This window comes from Taudactylus pleione, unplaced genomic scaffold (assembly GCF_031769625.1).
Source record: "Taudactylus pleione unplaced genomic scaffold, aTauple2 ptg000007l, whole genome shotgun sequence".
NCBI classification, from domain to species: domain Eukaryota; kingdom Metazoa; phylum Chordata; class Amphibia; order Anura; family Myobatrachidae; genus Taudactylus; species Taudactylus pleione.
Genome location: NW_028284410.1, coordinates 10,928,569 through 10,946,299, shown reverse-complemented (window position 1 = coordinate 10,946,299; position 17,731 = coordinate 10,928,569). Strand labels below are relative to the sequence as shown.

Sequence of the window (17,731 nt, the reverse complement as noted above, 5' to 3'; positions counted from 1 at the left end):
TAAGACTTGTGAGATGCTATATATATATAATAGTTTCATTCCATTCTGTTCAACATAATACCTAGCTGGTGACAATTATATATCCTCTTTATGATACTATTTAATATTTTATTTAAACTCTTTTTGATGTCAGAATGTGTTTTAATGCATTCTTTAATAAAGGTTTAGTCTTTTGACACATAAGAATGCTCCAAAAAGAGTCTACTTTCTATCTCCCTCAAAAAAAAAATCTGAGGGCTGCTCAGGCAAAATTGAAACAATGGTATGACCACAGTGCTTGGAAGCCCATATTTGAGGTGGGATAGAAAGTTCTGGTGTTGGTCCCTATGTGGAAGTACAAGTTACAGGCTGCCTGGAAGGGCTCCTATACTATAATGCAGTACAATAATGATGGTAAGTATGTGGTAGCCACGGAGGGACGAAAGAAATACAGGGTATATCACATTAACATGTCTAAGGCTTATCATGAAAGGGGAACCTGTGTGTTAACTGTACATGGCTTACTGGAGTACAAACAGGAATCAGACCCCTTGTTGGATTTAACAGCTGCTGCAAAGAACAGCGGTTCCCTAGCAAACACTTGCATAGTGAGGAGCTTTCAGAAGTGCAGCTGGGTCAGCTAAGTGTGACATGAAAGCTCTACCAGCCCAATTTTTACAGAGAAGCCATTGAAAATACTTATAGTTATACATCATGTGGATACAGGTAAACAGACACCCCTCAGAAAACCAGCATTTTGTGTTTCCCTGGAAGTACTGGAATATATAAAGTGAGAAATTGAGGAAATGCTACTGTTAGGGTTAACTCACAAGTCCCGCAGCTCCTTGTCTGCCCCAGTAATGCTGATCTCAAAGAAATGTGGAGGCATCCTGTTCTGTGTGGACTATAGATTGTTAAAGAATGCCACTATCTTTGATGCCTATCCTTTGCCCAGAATACATAAACTGTTGGCTCAGATTACCCAAGCACACTATTTCACTATTATAGATCTCATTAGGGGTTACTGGCAGATCCCATTGACACCTGACCCTCGAGAGTGGCCTGTCTTTTGCCCTTATCATCCCATTTGGATGATAAAAGTTTCTGGTCATGCCCTTTGAGATTAAAAATTACCCTGATTTTTTCCAGCGCCTGATCTGTGACCTGCTAGAAGGCCAGGAGAGACTTGTAATGTTGCCTATCTGGATGACATTGCAGTGTTCAATCAGATCCATCTAGTCAGTGTGCCAGTCCAAATAACCAGGGCAGGCCTTAGCATCAAACCTGAGAAATTCCAAATCAGCATATGTGAGGTGCAGTACTTTGTGCAATGAGTTGGAGGAGGTACCCTTTAAACTAGAAAAGGTAAAGACTAGACTGTTACTACATGGCCTACTCCTAAGACTTTAACAAGTCATTTCTGGAACTGCTGGGTACTACCAAAAGTTTGATCTTCACTACAGCATACTAGCCAAACCCCTAACTGACTTAACAAAAAAAAAGTTACCCAGATGGTGACTTGGACAGAGGATTGTGAAAAAGCATTTATTGCTTTGAAATCTGCTCCTGTACTGTAGGCCCCTGATTTCAAAAGGAGGTTTATATTGCAGACAGATGCCTCTTACTATGGGTTGGGAGCTGTGCGCAGCCATATAACTAAACATGGGGAAGAACACCCTCAAATATTCTTAAGTAGAAAACTGCTCCCCAGAGAGGTGGCCTATGCCATAGTGGCGAAAGAGTGCTTAGCCATAGTGTTGGCCCTGCAAAAATTACAATCATACAGTAGAGGACAATCATACAGATGTGTCCTCATACACCTAGCATATGTAGGCCATATGGTTCAAGAAGCCTGGCACAACTGATACACTCTGAGAGTTATGGCTTCTTATATGAAGAAAATGCACATTTTGAGCGAGAAAGATGCTCGGCCAAGTTGCAGCAGGCCCTTGATGTCCAGGAATGCTGGCACTTCTGGTTCAACAAGTGCCATCATGCCTGGTTAGCCATTGCTGGGACCTGTAGTTAACCTGTAAAGAACAATATTATTTAAGTATTTATTTAAACTATTACCTCTGCACCCAAAGCCAGGTGGTGCTGAGAATGCTAGTTGTCTTTGGAAAGGCAGGACTTCATTTTTGGGTGGGTTCCCCAGTTCCCTAGGGATTCCAACCCTGGTCTGACCAGTTTGGGGCTGTTGCCATAATGGCAGGGGGATCCCACACTGTGTGTCCCCTTACTATAGTGTCAGTTGCATTGGCTGGTTCAGCCTAGTGCTGGTTATTGGAAAATAGGGGGGTACCCACACTGTTTCCCCTTTTTTTTCCAATACCAGCCTAGACTAAGAGGCCCATGGCTAGTTACCAATTGGGGGCACCATTTTTTATTTTGCTACTTTTAAAGGTTTATTATAAAACATAGTCTGAACAGATCTTAATAATCTGTGCAGGCTTCAGAATCTGCCACAGATTGACAGTGGATTATATCAGAATCAATAAATCCAACATGGTTTTAGACAGAAAATATTCACTGGACATCACCTTCAGACTTCTATTGATGCTCAAATCTGATGTTTAGTAAATAGAGCATTTTTAGACAGCAATCTGATGGCAATGTCCATTGCATTGTAATGGATGGCACAACTGGTCCATGCTAAATTTGCCCCTCTTTCTCATACCTTCAGGTTTGGAGAAGCTTGCTGTCACTTGTCAACAAAGTAACTATAATAAGAAGATGTCTTCTTGAGGTTCTCCTTGAATTTTAACCATGTTTGAGAAAATAATGTGGGCAAAGTCGGCACAGGGGAGCAGATCCACTCAGCCAAATTTAGAACCAGAAATGAAGGTCTGAAGAAAAGATTAGCGATATTGATTGACTCTCTCAGTTATCTCATTGGTTTGAGGGTGGTATGCGAAGGAAAAGTTGAATGTGTAAGCTTTTACATCAAGCTTTCCAGAACTTAGACATGAATTGAAGTCCACAGTCTGAAAAAGAGGGAGGAACCATCTTGCCGGCACCCAGCAATACACACAATAGCAGCAACCCTTTTGAGTAAACAGGGCGGTTGCCAAGGAATGCTGGCAGGGCCCCCGAGACCATCAAAAAGCTACCTTCCCTGGTGGTGAGTGATACAGTACCCCGGCGGTGAATGGCATCTATACACTGGAATCTGAGTCCATTCCTCTTGACTAAGCTACTCAGGCTTCATCAGTTTGGATGGTGACCATTGGTGAAGAGAAATTTTATGCCACAGATGCTCAATTGGATTGAGATCTGAGATTTTATTAGGCCTCTTTAGGACATTCACATGTTAGGTCATACACTCCAGTGTGGCTTTTTGCTATATGCTTTGGGCCATTGTCATTTTGGAAGATAAATATTCTTCGAGTTTCTTTCTGTACTTTTCTACACTTATTTTTATAAGCTTTCTATCCCTTGCCACAGGCAAGTATCCCAATAACATGATGCTACCAGCACCATGCTTTGTTGTAGGTATGGTGTTTTCACTGTGATGTACAGTGTTAGGTTTGCGCCAAGTGTAGCACTTACAGTAGCATTGTGGCTAAAGTGTTCAATTTTGTCCTCTTTAGATCATATAGTCTTCCAGTACATGGCTGTGCCTCCCACATGTCTTTGGGAAAACTATAGCTGGGCTTTGATGTGAGTTTGTTTCAACAAGGGCTTTCTTCTTTCTACCATCTCATACAACCCAGATTATTGAAGAATGCATACTTTAATTGTTCCATGAACTCCTATCTCTGTCAAGGTAGACTGTAAATCCTTTAGAGTTGCCAATGACCTCTTGTTGGTCTCTCTTACTGCAACTCTTATCTCTTCCAGACACTCAGGTTTGGAGATTGGCTTGTTATAGGCAAATTTTCAGTTCCATATTTTCTTATTTTTTTTTATTTTATGATTGACTTAACTGTGCTTTGGGATATATTCAGTGCCTTGGAAATATTCTTGTACTCTTTGACTAATTGGTACAGCTCTATGACCTTATCGTAGATTTGCTTGGGATGTTTTTTTGTCTTTGTTTGGTAGTTTTTGCTTGTGAATGCACTAACTCACAGAGACAGGTGAATTTATGCTACAATCCTTTGACACACCTTAACTCCACACCGGTGGACTCTCATAAACTTATTATGTGATATTTGGTAACTTCAGAGAAAATCTAGTATGGTTATAGCAAGGGAATAAACATTAATTCAATCACTGATTTTAATTTTGACAAAATGGCTGGATTAAACAATTTTTACATATTATTGAGATCTTTGTGATGATTAGTGGGAAGAAATTTAAATTAAATCCATTATGTTTCCACATTGTAACACAAAAAAATAAAATTTAAAAACCCAAGGGTGGTGAACACTGTACCGTTTGTAGCCACTGTTTACATTTATGAATAATACACATATTAAATACATCCATTATGTGTATTTCTTTCTGCAAATACATTTTGTTTTAATAGTGTATAGGGAGGTGTGTTTTTTTACTGGGTTTTAAGGCAAGATAGCTTATACTGGCAGTGTTTTGAGCCCTCACATCTGTCCCAACTGCCTCTTTTTTTCTGGAAGTTTTCCTTAGTAAATCTGGCAGGCTCTATTTTTTACTAATAAAAAATCAGGATGATTTATGTGTTTCTAAGCTTTTAGATTTACTGTGGGGTTTTCAGTGATTTAGGCATTAGTAAATCCAGCAGTTTATAAAGCTAAAAAAAATAAATCTGTATTATCACAATAATAAATACATATTGTTGAACCTTGTAAAAGTAATCATGATTTTTTTTGTACCTGTAACAATAACTATTTCTCAATATACTGTATCTCTCTCATATATCTGATATTTTACTTTTAAATTAATTTAGCCAATAAGAAAAAACCTTCTACACATGACTACAGCAACCTGACGTTAATAGATGGATGTAACAGTCTAGAAGGACCTCTCAATAGCAATAGACCTATTCCAAGTTCTCCTGTCCTCTATCCTTGCCGGTAGGTGAAACTGAATATACAGTATGTGTAAATGTGATTATAAGCTAATTATTTTGAAGGTATGAAATTTAGGAATGCAAGATTTAAAAAAAAAAAAAAACCTAAAATAATTGCTGGATTTTCATCAAAAAGGACAGTCAGACCTTTATAGGCAGCTCCCAGTTGGGGTAAGATCGACTGACCATTTTATGAAAATGTACTGAAAAATATGCACTAATGCAATAGTTCCCAAATTTACTTGAATCATGGCACCCTAGAGTATCAACAATTTTTTCACAGCACTCCTAGGCCAAAAATTTAATTTAAAAATGATTCAATTTAGTAAAATTGTGCTTACATGTCATCCTTAGGGTCAGTTATGTGGTCATGGATACATATTTTATGATCACCAGCCACCATCACTGGGTTTGCCTATCGCCTTGACCATATATACCTTTTTTGGTCCTGGACCATCAACCCATGGCACCCCTACTAGTGTCCCATGGACTAATGGTTTTATACTGTTTCACTTGTAGAATCAACAAATTACAACAGCAGCCTCACTTAATTCCACTTTAGGTGGTATCCAATTAGCGCCGAACATTGTTCGAGCACTAATGGGTCCCCCTGGGTTATCCAATTAGCACCAAAGTGCTGCCCGACTCCGGCACTTTTAGTAATTTTTTGGGGGGGGACCTGATTGTCCTGAGAAAAAAATACACGAAAAGTGCAGTTTTTTCACTGCCGCAAAGCGGAAAACACATAGTTTCGTGAACATCGCAAAAAAATACCTGTTTTTCGCCATTCACAGCTAATTGGATACCCCCCTGAATCTTTTTACTTATATATTTTAACTCTACTAAAAATAATGAAAACAATATTTTGGGGACAAACTGCGGATTGAACTATTTCTGTGGTTACAGATATTTTTAAGGAGTATCGATATTAACAGCATGTCTGTCTCAAACACCAGGAATGAAATGTCTGGAGGGCCTGATTCAGCAGGGATCGCTATTCTGCTAGAACGCACGCATACATCACAGTTGCTAATATTAGCGGTGAAATGCAAATGTTTGCAACCGTATTGCGAACACAACCTTACATAAGGACGCCCACTTCCCCTTACACACATCTGTATACTTGGGCAACATAGCAAAATAATCGGTAACATCAGACCCATACGCACAGTTAAGGCAGGTCAGACCTCACTCAGGAGTTGCTAACTTCAGCACATGCTATGAGCCCTCAGGTTGCGTATAGTATTGCAGTGGATAATTTAACTGAAACAGGCGAAAAGTCCTATAAAAAATGGGGAACTCAGCCTGACACCCCCCAAAAGGTGCACTAACATTGGGGATCACTATAGATGCCCCTGATTAGCCCTAATGAAGGTATTTGGGGTAGTTAAGTTGTGACGATTGGTGCCGATTAGCGCATTTACACAAGTGGTGAAGAATAGCATTAAGCAGTATTTTTTTGAGTAAATAACTACTCCCAGCAAATTTGGGGTACTTGAAAATGGATGCTAGCATATTTTCAAGTTGCTAAAGTGAAGTTTTAAATAACATAAAAAATACACCTGCCGCAAACACCTGCAAACAAAAAAAAACACCTGCCCCATACTTGGGGACCCCTCTGAATTCTTTTTCACTAGTTTTTAAGTTTGTCCCCCAACTTTGCACTTTTCTGCCCCCAAAATGAAAGTACTTTTTTGGGGTGTTCTAAAGTCTTTTTTTAAATTTTCTAACACAGTTTATCTTTGGGGGACTGTCCCAAGGGTTCAGGATGGTTTCCCAAAGTTTGCACCCCAAAACTGCAATTCTGCACTTTTTTCCGCCTGCTATTCATAGGCAAAACTTTTCCGCCGATTACATTGCATTGACTTTTCACGTACACGAAAAGTCTTTGGGATTGAATGCAGGGATAAGTTTTCATCTGGCGAAATGACGTCATCCGCGATACTTTTCCGCGGATTCTGACTTTTTGCCTCTAATTGAATACGGGCCTAAATAGGAACTATGAATTTGTGAATGGAATTTCCCTTTAAGAGTGGAGCAACCAATTTAGGCTGGACAATCCTATGAGGTGCATGCAACATTTCATTGATGATTTAATATGCGTTGTCACAATTTTGTATAAGATATAATTTCCTCACAGATTTTATTCCTAAACTTAATGATAAAATCTATAATGAAAATGTAATAAAAAATCTTTAGAACTGGATAATTGCATACAAGCAATGTTTTATTCACATACTGGAATAATCCATTTTACTGAGGAATGTTTGAGAATGTTATTGAACCTTTTTGAAATGTCTGTACTATATGATATAGAGATCTGTGTGAAAGGGCTGCAGAATCAACATAAAAGAGCTGTGTGGTCTGTGCAAAGCATTGTGTCATAAGTTGTCTGCCCCATTTTAGCATATGCTCTGAGAATAGTATACTTAAAAAAGACAATTTAAATAATAAATAAAAAAAGAAATTGATTAACAAATAGTTATAGCCCTATAGGAAGTGATTATAATATAGTTATATAATACATTCTCAATGACCACCTCAAATTCTTGTTATAGAGTAAATAATATATTTTTCAACCCAAAATTCCAAGTTATGCTTGTAATAAAATTTCTGTTTGTAAGTCACGGAATAAAACACAGAAAATCTTTTTCTTTTTTTTTTTAAAATGATGCTTCATAAAACAGGCCCTAGTGATCATTATTTAAACAAGGAGGTCCTTGGGAAAGCAACAATATTTTCAACCTTTACCCTATGGACCACACATAACTATACATATTTTCTCTTTCTTCACTTTACATCCTCCTGACCCTTGGCTAACATTAGTGTGTCATACAGCCCACCAAGAATCTCTGCAATCTGGCTGGACCATTATGATATAGGAGGCACCTATCCTTCTGTATTAATACCTATTTCCCTATACATTGTACGATATTGCCCAGTCTTGTTTTATTACTGTTTGTTCCCAATTGTAAAGCGCAAAAGAATATGAAAAAGTCAAAACATAAGCATAAGTCCTAGCCTGTCCAACACTAACTAAACAAAATGTTTCCCTCTCTATTACCCCTTTCACATCGCAAACACGGGTCGGACCCAGGTTTTGAACCCGGGTCTGACCCAGGTCAGACCTGGGTCAGGACCTTTCACATCGCCTTAATAACCCAGGTTATTCCCGGCTTATTGCAGATTTGGTGCCTTTTAACTCAACCCGGGTTGCCCATGTTAAAACAGTGTGATGTAATTTTTAAAGGATTTTATTGGCTCACAATTATGATAACGTTTTCAGTAAAGAAAAAGGAGGGGCTGAGGAATGCTTGCAGTGCAGCAATCATGACCGACAGAGCACATGTCACAGATGCAGCCTACATTTTGCTGACAGTGCCAGTTATCTGTTTATATATTTCTTCCTCATGCCTGATCCGCAGCAACTCTATTAATTCTTCATCACTCCAGTTTGCCATGATTCCTCCAGTGAAAGTAAATTACAGTATAGTACACTGTGCTGTCTGTATATAGCTTATTATTAGCTGCCTTTTCCCCAAAGTGTGCAGTACAGGACAGCAATGTAAATACAGAGACATGTGCTCTGTGTGCAGGCTGGTCAGCTGACTGGAAAAAGCCAATCAGCACTATTTTCTCAGACCCGGGTCGAATATCCCGGGTCTGTACCATTTAAGAGCCAAATAACTCGGGTCCGACCCGTGTTTAACCCGAGTTGAAATACCGGGTCTGCCGACCAAGGTTATTCATTTTGGTGCATTTAAAAATTACGTCGACCCGGGTCGACCAGGCAACAACCCGGGAATAACCCGGGTTATTTTGGTGATGTGAAAGGGGTATATGAGTGAAATGACCTACTGTCCAACTCACAAAACATCAAGTTATCACAGCTTTCACTTTCAGTAGTAATGGTGTCCCTCTGCAAGCTGCCATCTTGCTCCCCAGGCATGGAGACACTGATTGGAAAAACTGCCACACCTTTTTTAGCTTCTCACAGGTGGTCTGTCAATCAAGAATGCTGACTAACCTGATTACCACCAGACAAAACCTAGAAACCATGGACAAACATAGCTCCCAACCACAACACGAATGCACGCATACACCAAATTTACCATAATAAACAGCAGGTGACACTCACTGGGTTTAGTATCAAACTGGCATGCATTGTCATATACAGCTTGTTAGTACATACTTACCTGGCACAGGTCCGGCATACAAATAATCAGGCACTTTGTTGTTGCTGCAGAATTATTTGTATGCCGGAGATGTACCCGATAATTATGTACTGACAAGCTGTTATATATATAACAGCTTGTCAGTACTTAATTACCAGTACAAATATATATATATATATTAGGGGTGTGCACCGGCCACTTTTCGTGTTTTGTGTTTTGGTTTTGGATCTGGATCTTTCTTCGTGTTTTGGATCTGGATTGGTTTTGCCAAAACCACCCTTCCGTGTTTTGGGTTCTGGGTTTTGTGTTTTGGATCTGTATTTTTTTTTAAAAAAGCATAAAAACAGCTAAAATCACAGAATTTGTAGGTTTTTCTGCTCCTATGCTATTATTAACCTCAATAACCTTAATTTCCACTCATTTCCAGTCTATTCTGAACACCTCACACCTCACAATAGTGTTTTTATGTCCAAAACGTTGCACCGAGGTAGCTGGATGACTATGCTAAGCGACACGAGTGGGCGGCACAAACACGTGACCCATCTAGGCGTGAAACTGCAGTGGCAGACAGGATGGCAGTTTGAAAAACTAGGCCCCAAACTGTACATAATGCAAAGAAAAAAAAGAGGTGCAAGATGGAATTGTCCTTGGGCCCTCCCACCCACCCTTATGTTGTATAAACAGGACATGCACACTTTAACAAACCAATCATTTCAGCGCCAGGGTCTGCCACACAACTGTGGCTGAAATGATTGGTTCGTTTGGGCCCCCACAAAACAAGCTGGCAATTAATGTGTCCCTGCACAAACTGGCTCTATGGAGGCAAGATGTCATCCTCATCCTCCTCATCCACCGATTCCTCACCCTCTTCAGTGTGTACATCCTCATCCTCACAAAGTATTAACTCGTCCCCACTTGAATCCACCACCACAGGTCCCTCTGTACCTTCTGGAGGCTGGTCTCCCTGGAAGAGCTGATAATTCATTTTGATGAACATCATCTTCTCCACATTCTGTGGAAGCAACCTCCTACGCCTTTCGCTGACAAGGTTCCCGGCTGCACTAAACACTCTTTCGGAGTACACACTGGAGGGGGGGCAACTCAGGTAAAATAGAGCCAGTTTGTACAGGGGCCTCCAAATTGCCTCTTTTTCCTGCCAGTACAGGTATGGACTGTCTGCCATGCCTACTTGGATGCTGTCACCGATGTAATCCTCCACCATTCTGTCAATGGTGACAGTATCATATGCAGTGACAGTAGACATGTCAGAAATTGTTGCCAGGTCCTTCAGTCCGGACCAGATGTCCAAACTTGGTCCTGCCTGCCCTGCATCACCGCCAGCGGGTTGCTTAGGATACCTAAGTTTTTTCCTGGCAGCCCCAGTTGCAGGAGAAAATGAAGAAGGAGCCGTTGACGTGTCACGTTCCGCTTCAGCTGACAGTGTGTTCACCAGCAGGTCTTTGCACCTCTGCAGGCTTGTGTCGGCCAGAAAGAGAGACACCACATAGGCTTTAAACCTAGGATCGAGCACGGTGGCCAAAACGTAGTGGTCTGATTTCAACAGATTGACCACCCTGGAATCCTGGCAAAGCGAATGAAGGGCTTCATCCACAAGTCCCACATGCCGAGCGGAATCGCTCCGTCTTAGCTCCTCCTTCACTTTCTCCAGCTGCTTCTGCAAAAGCCTGATGAGGGGAATGACCTGACTCAAGCTGGCAGTGTCTGAACTGACTTCACGTGTGGCAAGTTCGAAGGGCTGGAGAACCTTGCACAACACGGAAATCATTCTCCACTGCGCTTGAGTCAGGTGCATACCCCCTCCTTTGCCTATGTCATAGGTGGATGTATAGGCTTGTATGGCCTTTTGCTGCTCCTCCATCCTCTGAAGCATATAGAGGGTTGAGTTCCACCGCGTCACAACCTCTTGCTTCAGGTGATGGCGGGGCAGGTTCAAGAGTGTTTGCTGGCGCTCCAGTCTTCGGCACGCAGTCGCTGAATGGCGAAAGTGGCCAGAAATTTTTCGGGCCACCCAAAGCGTCTCCTGCACGCCCCTGTCGCTTTTCAGAAAATTCTGCACCACCAAGTTTATTGTGTGAGCAAAACATGGGACGTGCTGGAATTTGCCCAGATGTAATGCCCGCACAATATTGGTGGCGTTGTCAGATATCACAAATCCCCAGGAGAGTCTAAGTGGGGTAAGCCACTGGGCGATGATTTCCCTCAGTTTCTCTAAGAGGTTGTCGGCGGTGTGCCTCTTACTGAAACCGGTGATACACAGCGTAGCCTGCCTTGTAACGAGCTGGCATTTCTGAGATGCTGCTACTGGTGACGCTGCTGCTGTTGCTGCGTAAGGTGATACATCTACCCAGTGGGCTGTCACAGTCATATAGTCCTTAGTCTGCCCTGTTCCACTTGTCCACATGTCCGTGGTTAAGTGGACATTGTGTACAACGGCATTTTTCAGGACACTGAGGACACTTTTTCTGACGTTTCTGTACAGTCTCGGTATCGCCTGCCTAGTGAAGTGGAATCTAGATGGGATTTGGAACCGGGGACACACTACCTCTATCAATTGTCTAAATCCCACTGCACTAATGGCGGATACCGGACGCACGTCTAACACCAACATAGCAGTCAAGGCCTCAGTTATACGTTTTGCTTCAGGATGACTGCTGTCGTACTTCATCCTCCTCGCTAAGGACTGTTGGAGGGTCAATTGTTTAGTAAAAGTAGTGGTGTTCCTACTTCCTCTCTGGGATGATGAACGACTCCCAGCAGCAGCAACAGCAGCAGCGGCAGCAGTAGGCGTAGCAATGCAGGATCCTCCGGAGGAATCCCGGATAGGAGAGTCAGTCATGCCAGTGACATGGCCTGCAGGACTACTTCCGATCCTAACTAAGGAGGAAATTGACGAGGAGGGAGTTGACGGTGTGGTTTGCAGGCGCTTGGATACAACAGGACAACGGGATTTAGGTGTCCCTGGACTGCTTACGGTCTTAGCCAAAGTTTCTGAACTTGACAGTAACTTTTTATGAACGCGCTGCAGGTGCCGTATAAGGGAGGATGTTCCTAGGTGGTTGACGTCCCTACCCCTACTTATTTCACCTTTACATATGGTACATATGGCAAGACAGTTGTTGTCCGGATTTGGATAGAAATATTGCCAGACCAAAGAGGTGGAATGTTTGGTCTTCTGCCCAGGCATGACCGTGATGGGCTTTTTCATCCCACGGACAACAACTGTCTCCCCCGGAGCCTGATTTAAACAAACCACATCACCATCAGAATCCTCCTCGCCAACTTCCTCCTCAGCGCCAGCTACACCAGTATCCTCATCCTGTTGTACTTCAACAGTGACATCTTCAATTTGCATATCAGCAAGTGGACTGTGGGTGCTCCTTTCAGCACTTGCAGGGGGCGTGCAAATGGTGGAAAGAGCCACCTCTTCCCGTCCAGTGCTGGGAAGGTCAGGCATCGCAACCACCACCACACTTGGACTCTCCTTGGGGATTTGTGATATCTTCTTAGAAAGCACAGTTCTTCGCTGTGCTTTTGCCAGCTTAACTCTTTTGATTTTTTTAGTGGGAGGAGGGCTTCCATCGTCATGTGAAGCTGAACCACTAGTCATGAACATACTAGGGATCGACCTTAGCCGTTCCTTGCCACTCCGTGTCATAAATGGCATATTGGCAAGTTTACGTTTCTCTTCAGCTGATTTAAATGTCTTTTTCAAGGTCATTTTCCTGAACTTTGCCATTTGGGATTGTATGTGCCCTCTACTATGACATTGGGCATCGGCCTTGGCAGACGACGTTGATGGCATGTTATCGTCTATGTCATGACTAGTGGCAGCAGCTTCAGCACTAGGAGGAAGTGGTTCTTGATCTTTCTCTATTTTATTTTTATCGGAGAAAGTTTGGTCCTCCATTTATGTTATATCGATTTGATATATACGTGCGGCTAAACACAGAAAATAATTTTTTTTTGGGTTTGGACTGGAGTGTACTTTGTGGGTTACAGCACCCTTTAACGGTCAAGCCAGCCGGCCCTTTACTTATGACACAGGCGCACGCTTGGCACTACTTTGTTGATGCACGTGCGGCTACTGCGCACACAATTCACAAACACAGAAAATAATTTTTTTTTGGTTTGGACTGGAGTGTACTTTCGGGGGTTACAGCACCCTTTAACGGTCAAGCCAGCCGGCCCTTTACTTATGACACAGGCGCACGCTTGGCACTACTTTGTTGATGCACGTGCGGCTACTGCGCACACAATTCACAAACACAGAAAATAATTTTTTTTTTGGTTTGGACTGGAGTGTACTTTCGGGGGTTACAGCACCCTTAACGGTCAAGCCAGCCGGCCCTTTACTTATGACACAGGCGCACGCTTGGCACTACTTTGTTGATGCACGTGCGGCTACTGCGCACACAATTCACAAACACAGAAAATAATTTTTTTTTTGGTTTGGACTGGAGTGTACTTTCGGGGGTTACAGCACCCTTAACGGTCAAGCCAGCCGGCCCTTTACTTATGACACAGGCGCACGCTTGGCACTACTTTGTTGATGCACGTGCGGCTACTGCGCACACAATTCACAAACACAGAAAATAATTTTTTTTTTGGTTTGGACTGGAGTGTACTTTCGGGGGTTACAGCACCCTTAACGGTCAAGCCAGCCGGCCCTTTACTTATGACACAGGTGCACGCTTGGCACTACTTTGTTGATGCACATGCGGCTACTGCGCACACAATTCACAAACACAGAAAATAATTTTTTTTTTGGTTTGGACTGGAGTGTACTTTCGGGGGTTACAGCACCCTTAACGGTCAAGCCAGCCGGCCCTTTACTTATGACACAGGCGCACGCTTGGCACTACTTTGTTGATGCACGTGCGGCTACTGCGCACACAATTCACAAACACAGAAAATAATTTTTTTTTGGTTTGGACTGGAGTGTACTTTCGGGGGTTACAGCACCCTTAACGGTCAAGCCAGCCGGCCCTTTACTTATGACACAGGCGTACGCTTGGCACTACTTTGTTGATGCACGTGCGGCTACTGCGCACACAATTCACAAACACAGAAAATAATTTTTTTTTTGGTTTGGACTGGAGTGTACTTTCGGGGGTTACAGCACCCTTAACGGTCAAGCCAGCCGGCCCTTTACTTATGACACAGGTGCACGCTTGGCACTACTTTGTTGATGCACGTGCGGCTACTGCGCACACAATTCACAAACACAGAAAATAATTTTTTTTTTGGTTTGGACTGGAGTGTACTTTCGGGGGTTACAGCACCCTTAACGGTCAAGCCAGTCGGCCCTTTACTTATGACACAGGCGCACGCTTGGCACTACTTTGTTGATGCACGTGCGGCTACTGCGCACACAATTCACAAACACAGAAAATAATTTTTTTTTTGGTTTGGACTGGAGTGTACTTTCGGGGGTTACAGCACCCTTAACGGTCAAGCCAGCCGGCCCTTTACTTATGGCACAGGCGCACGCTTGGCACTACTTTGTTGATACACGTGCGGCTACTGCGCACACAATTCACAAACACAGAAAATAATTTTTTTTTGGTTTGGACTGGAGTGTACTTTCGGGGGTTACAGCACCCTTTAACGGTCAAGCCAGCCGGCCCTTTACTTATGACACAGGCGCACGCTTGGCACTACTTTGTTGATGCACGTGCGGCTACTGCGCACACAATTCACAAACACAGAAAATATATTATTTTTTTAGCACTTGGGGGGAGCACCCCTGATGGACAGAGCACCCCCTGGACAACACTACAGCACTCCTTTAGGACTGGGACACTGCACAGGACTTTGGAGTGGACACAGCCCCTATGGAGAACTGACTGCACAACACAGTCCAGCCAGCCCCTATGGACTTTGAAGTAGTGGACACAGCCCCTATTAACAACAGCAGCACAGCACAACACAGCCAGCCCCTATGGACTTTGAAGTAGTGGACAACAGCAGCACTACACTACACTACACTACACTACACAGCCCTAACTCCCACCCTCCCTCTTCACTGTCCACAGCCGAGTGAGAAAATGGCGCCGACGCGGGTACCTTATATAGGATCCAAAACCCGCGAGACTCGGAAGGCGGGATGATGACGTTTTGCCTCGATTTCAGATCCGAGTCAGGCGGGAAAAGTCGAGCCTGACTCGGATCGGACTCGGATCGGGGGGGCTCGGGGGGGTTCGGATTTCAGAAATCCGAACCCGCTCACCCCTAATATATATTTATATATATATATATATGTATATATATATAGCTCCCAATATGACCTATTCCAGGAGGGACAAAATGATCTATTTCTAGTCACCTGTGTTGAGACTCTTTTGTTATCAATTAACTAGTTCAACACAGGTGATGACAATCATAACTTAAGAGGGAGCATTTTGTCCCTCCTGGAATGGGTCATGTTTGGAGGTATGTAGACAATTATGTATTGTTTATGTGTATATAGGCATACCTTCTAAACATCCCATTGTCAGTGGGACAGTCCCGCTATTTTGGCACTGTCTCACCATTCCACCCACAGGCTGCAGTGTCCTGTTGAGAAGGTGGAAAGTTGGGAGATCTCCCTCTCATCTGCTGCTCATTGAATAAATGCCATCAAGCAAGGGAAGTGCTGGGCAAGCCTCCAGTGTGAAAAAAACAGGGCTTTCCTTATGGCCATTCCCTCGGACAGAGAGGATACCCCCTAGACAAAAAGAACATGCCCCTATTTCATATATGTGCACAGTGTCCCATTCCCAAATTCCCCAATGTTGGGAGGTATGACATGACAAGTCAGTGGCAAACGTAGGATTTCTAGAGGGGGTTTCCAAATGCTTGATTTTAGAGTGAGTCTGGCCAGTCCATGAAGAGGGCAGAATTAGCATGTAACCAGCTTTAATTATGCTTCATACAAAGTGTATATATCATAATTCCAGCATATACAGGACCAGTGATCACAGTAATCCTGTCTGAATTTTTATATTTTAGATGTGTGCACCATTCCAGAGTATTAGAGCATGTCCAGGAGTCTGTGGGAGCAGCAGAATAACCTAGCACTGTCCTGGACAGGATGTATTCCGGAAGCCGACAGGTCTAAATGCCGACCGCCGGCTTCCAGACACTGTAATCCTGACTAGGGACGAATGTCAGGCGTATAAATCTAGACGCCTGTCATTCGACCGACGTCGGGAGACCGGCGCCCGGCACCCCGCTCGAGAAGATGCCGGGCTCCGCAGCGTACAGCAACGCGGGGGGGAGGGTTAGGTTTAGGGCTCCTGGGAGGGATTTAGGGCTAGGCACCCCCCCGGGAGGTTAGGGTTAGGCTTGGGGGAGGGAGGGTTAGGGTTAGGCACCCCCAGGGGGAGGTTAGGGTTAGGCACCCTCCCGGGGGACTTAGGTTTAGGCAGCAGGGAAGGGGGGGTTAGGTTTAGGCTTTTAGAGGGGGGGTTAGGGTTAGGCACCCTAAAGGAGGGTTAGGGGGTAGAATTAGATTAGTTTATACTTACCTTTAGGACAATCGGGATTTCCTCCTTTGACGGGCAGCCGCTGTCGGGATTTGCGGCCAGCGGTAATACATATCACACCCCCCTGGACATATATGTACATATTGGGCTCTATAGCAGCACATCCCTAACAGTGAATGTTTTCCAGATCTCCTAGTTGGTGCACAGATTATTTAGTACTGGCTGATAAATGTTAAAAGATCCACAGGTGGTGCTAATTATTTCATTTGTGATACTGAGAATAACAAGCAGCACTTGTAAAATTCTACTATATTACTATTTCTATTGTGGCCATGGTGTGTGCTGGGGAGGGGGGTTTCCAGGCAGACAGAAACCCCCCCTGCATTTGCCTATACAAGTGGTGCTGCTGCCAAGTGCACAAGTTCAGGTCACTGCCCCATTGGCACCTGCATTCAGGCCTAGTGACAGGGGGGACTAAGGGGACACACATACCGGGCCCCGAGGTACAGAGGGGCCCCAAGGACCGGATGGGCCAAACCGGGGCTGCGTGCTGTGGATGCTGTTCCAGCCGGCAGGCTCCATAGCAGCTGCCCAGCCCCAGCTCCAAGTCCCCTGTAGCCTGGCCTGGGCAGCACTGGGCTCTTCCAGTTGACTCAGCTGCGGCCCGGGCCTGACCTTTAAGCAATGCGGTGGCATGACATCATAGGTCACATCAGGCAAGCTGCTGTGGAGGGCTGCAAATGGGAAAGATGATGGAATGGAACCTGGATACGGCAGAGGATGAAGAGGGCATAGGAAACAGATAGGGGCTGGAGGAAGAAGGTGACATGGGCTGGGGCAGAGGAAGGTGACGGGGGCTGGAGGAAGAAGGTGACGTGGGCTGGGGCAAAGGAAGGTGATTGGGCTGAGGATAGAGGAAGATGAAGGGGCAGAGGAGGGTGATGGGGGCTGGGGACGGAGGATGGTGATGGGGCTGGGGATGGAGGAAGGTGATGGGGGCTTCTGGGCTAAGGATGGTGATGAGAGGCTGAATTTGAGGAATATGATGAGTACCGTGGATGGCTGGCTGCAGACACCATCCTTCCTTTCCCTGAGGCATC

The 17,731-nt window shown here is 44.0% G+C and overlaps 1 protein-coding gene across 1 annotated transcript in view; it reads left to right on the top strand.

Moving 5' to 3' along the window:
• The window catches only part of LOC148542885 (uncharacterized), a 110,426-nt gene that overhangs the window by 58,603 nt on the left and 34,092 nt on the right, over window positions 1-17,731 (top strand). Inside the window, exon 7 of the mRNA XM_088460235.1 lies at window positions 4,847-4,973. Within this exon, the coding sequence (XP_088316361.1) occupies window positions 4,847-4,973 (127 nt within the window). The remainder of the gene's footprint in view (window positions 1-4,846; window positions 4,974-17,731) is intronic.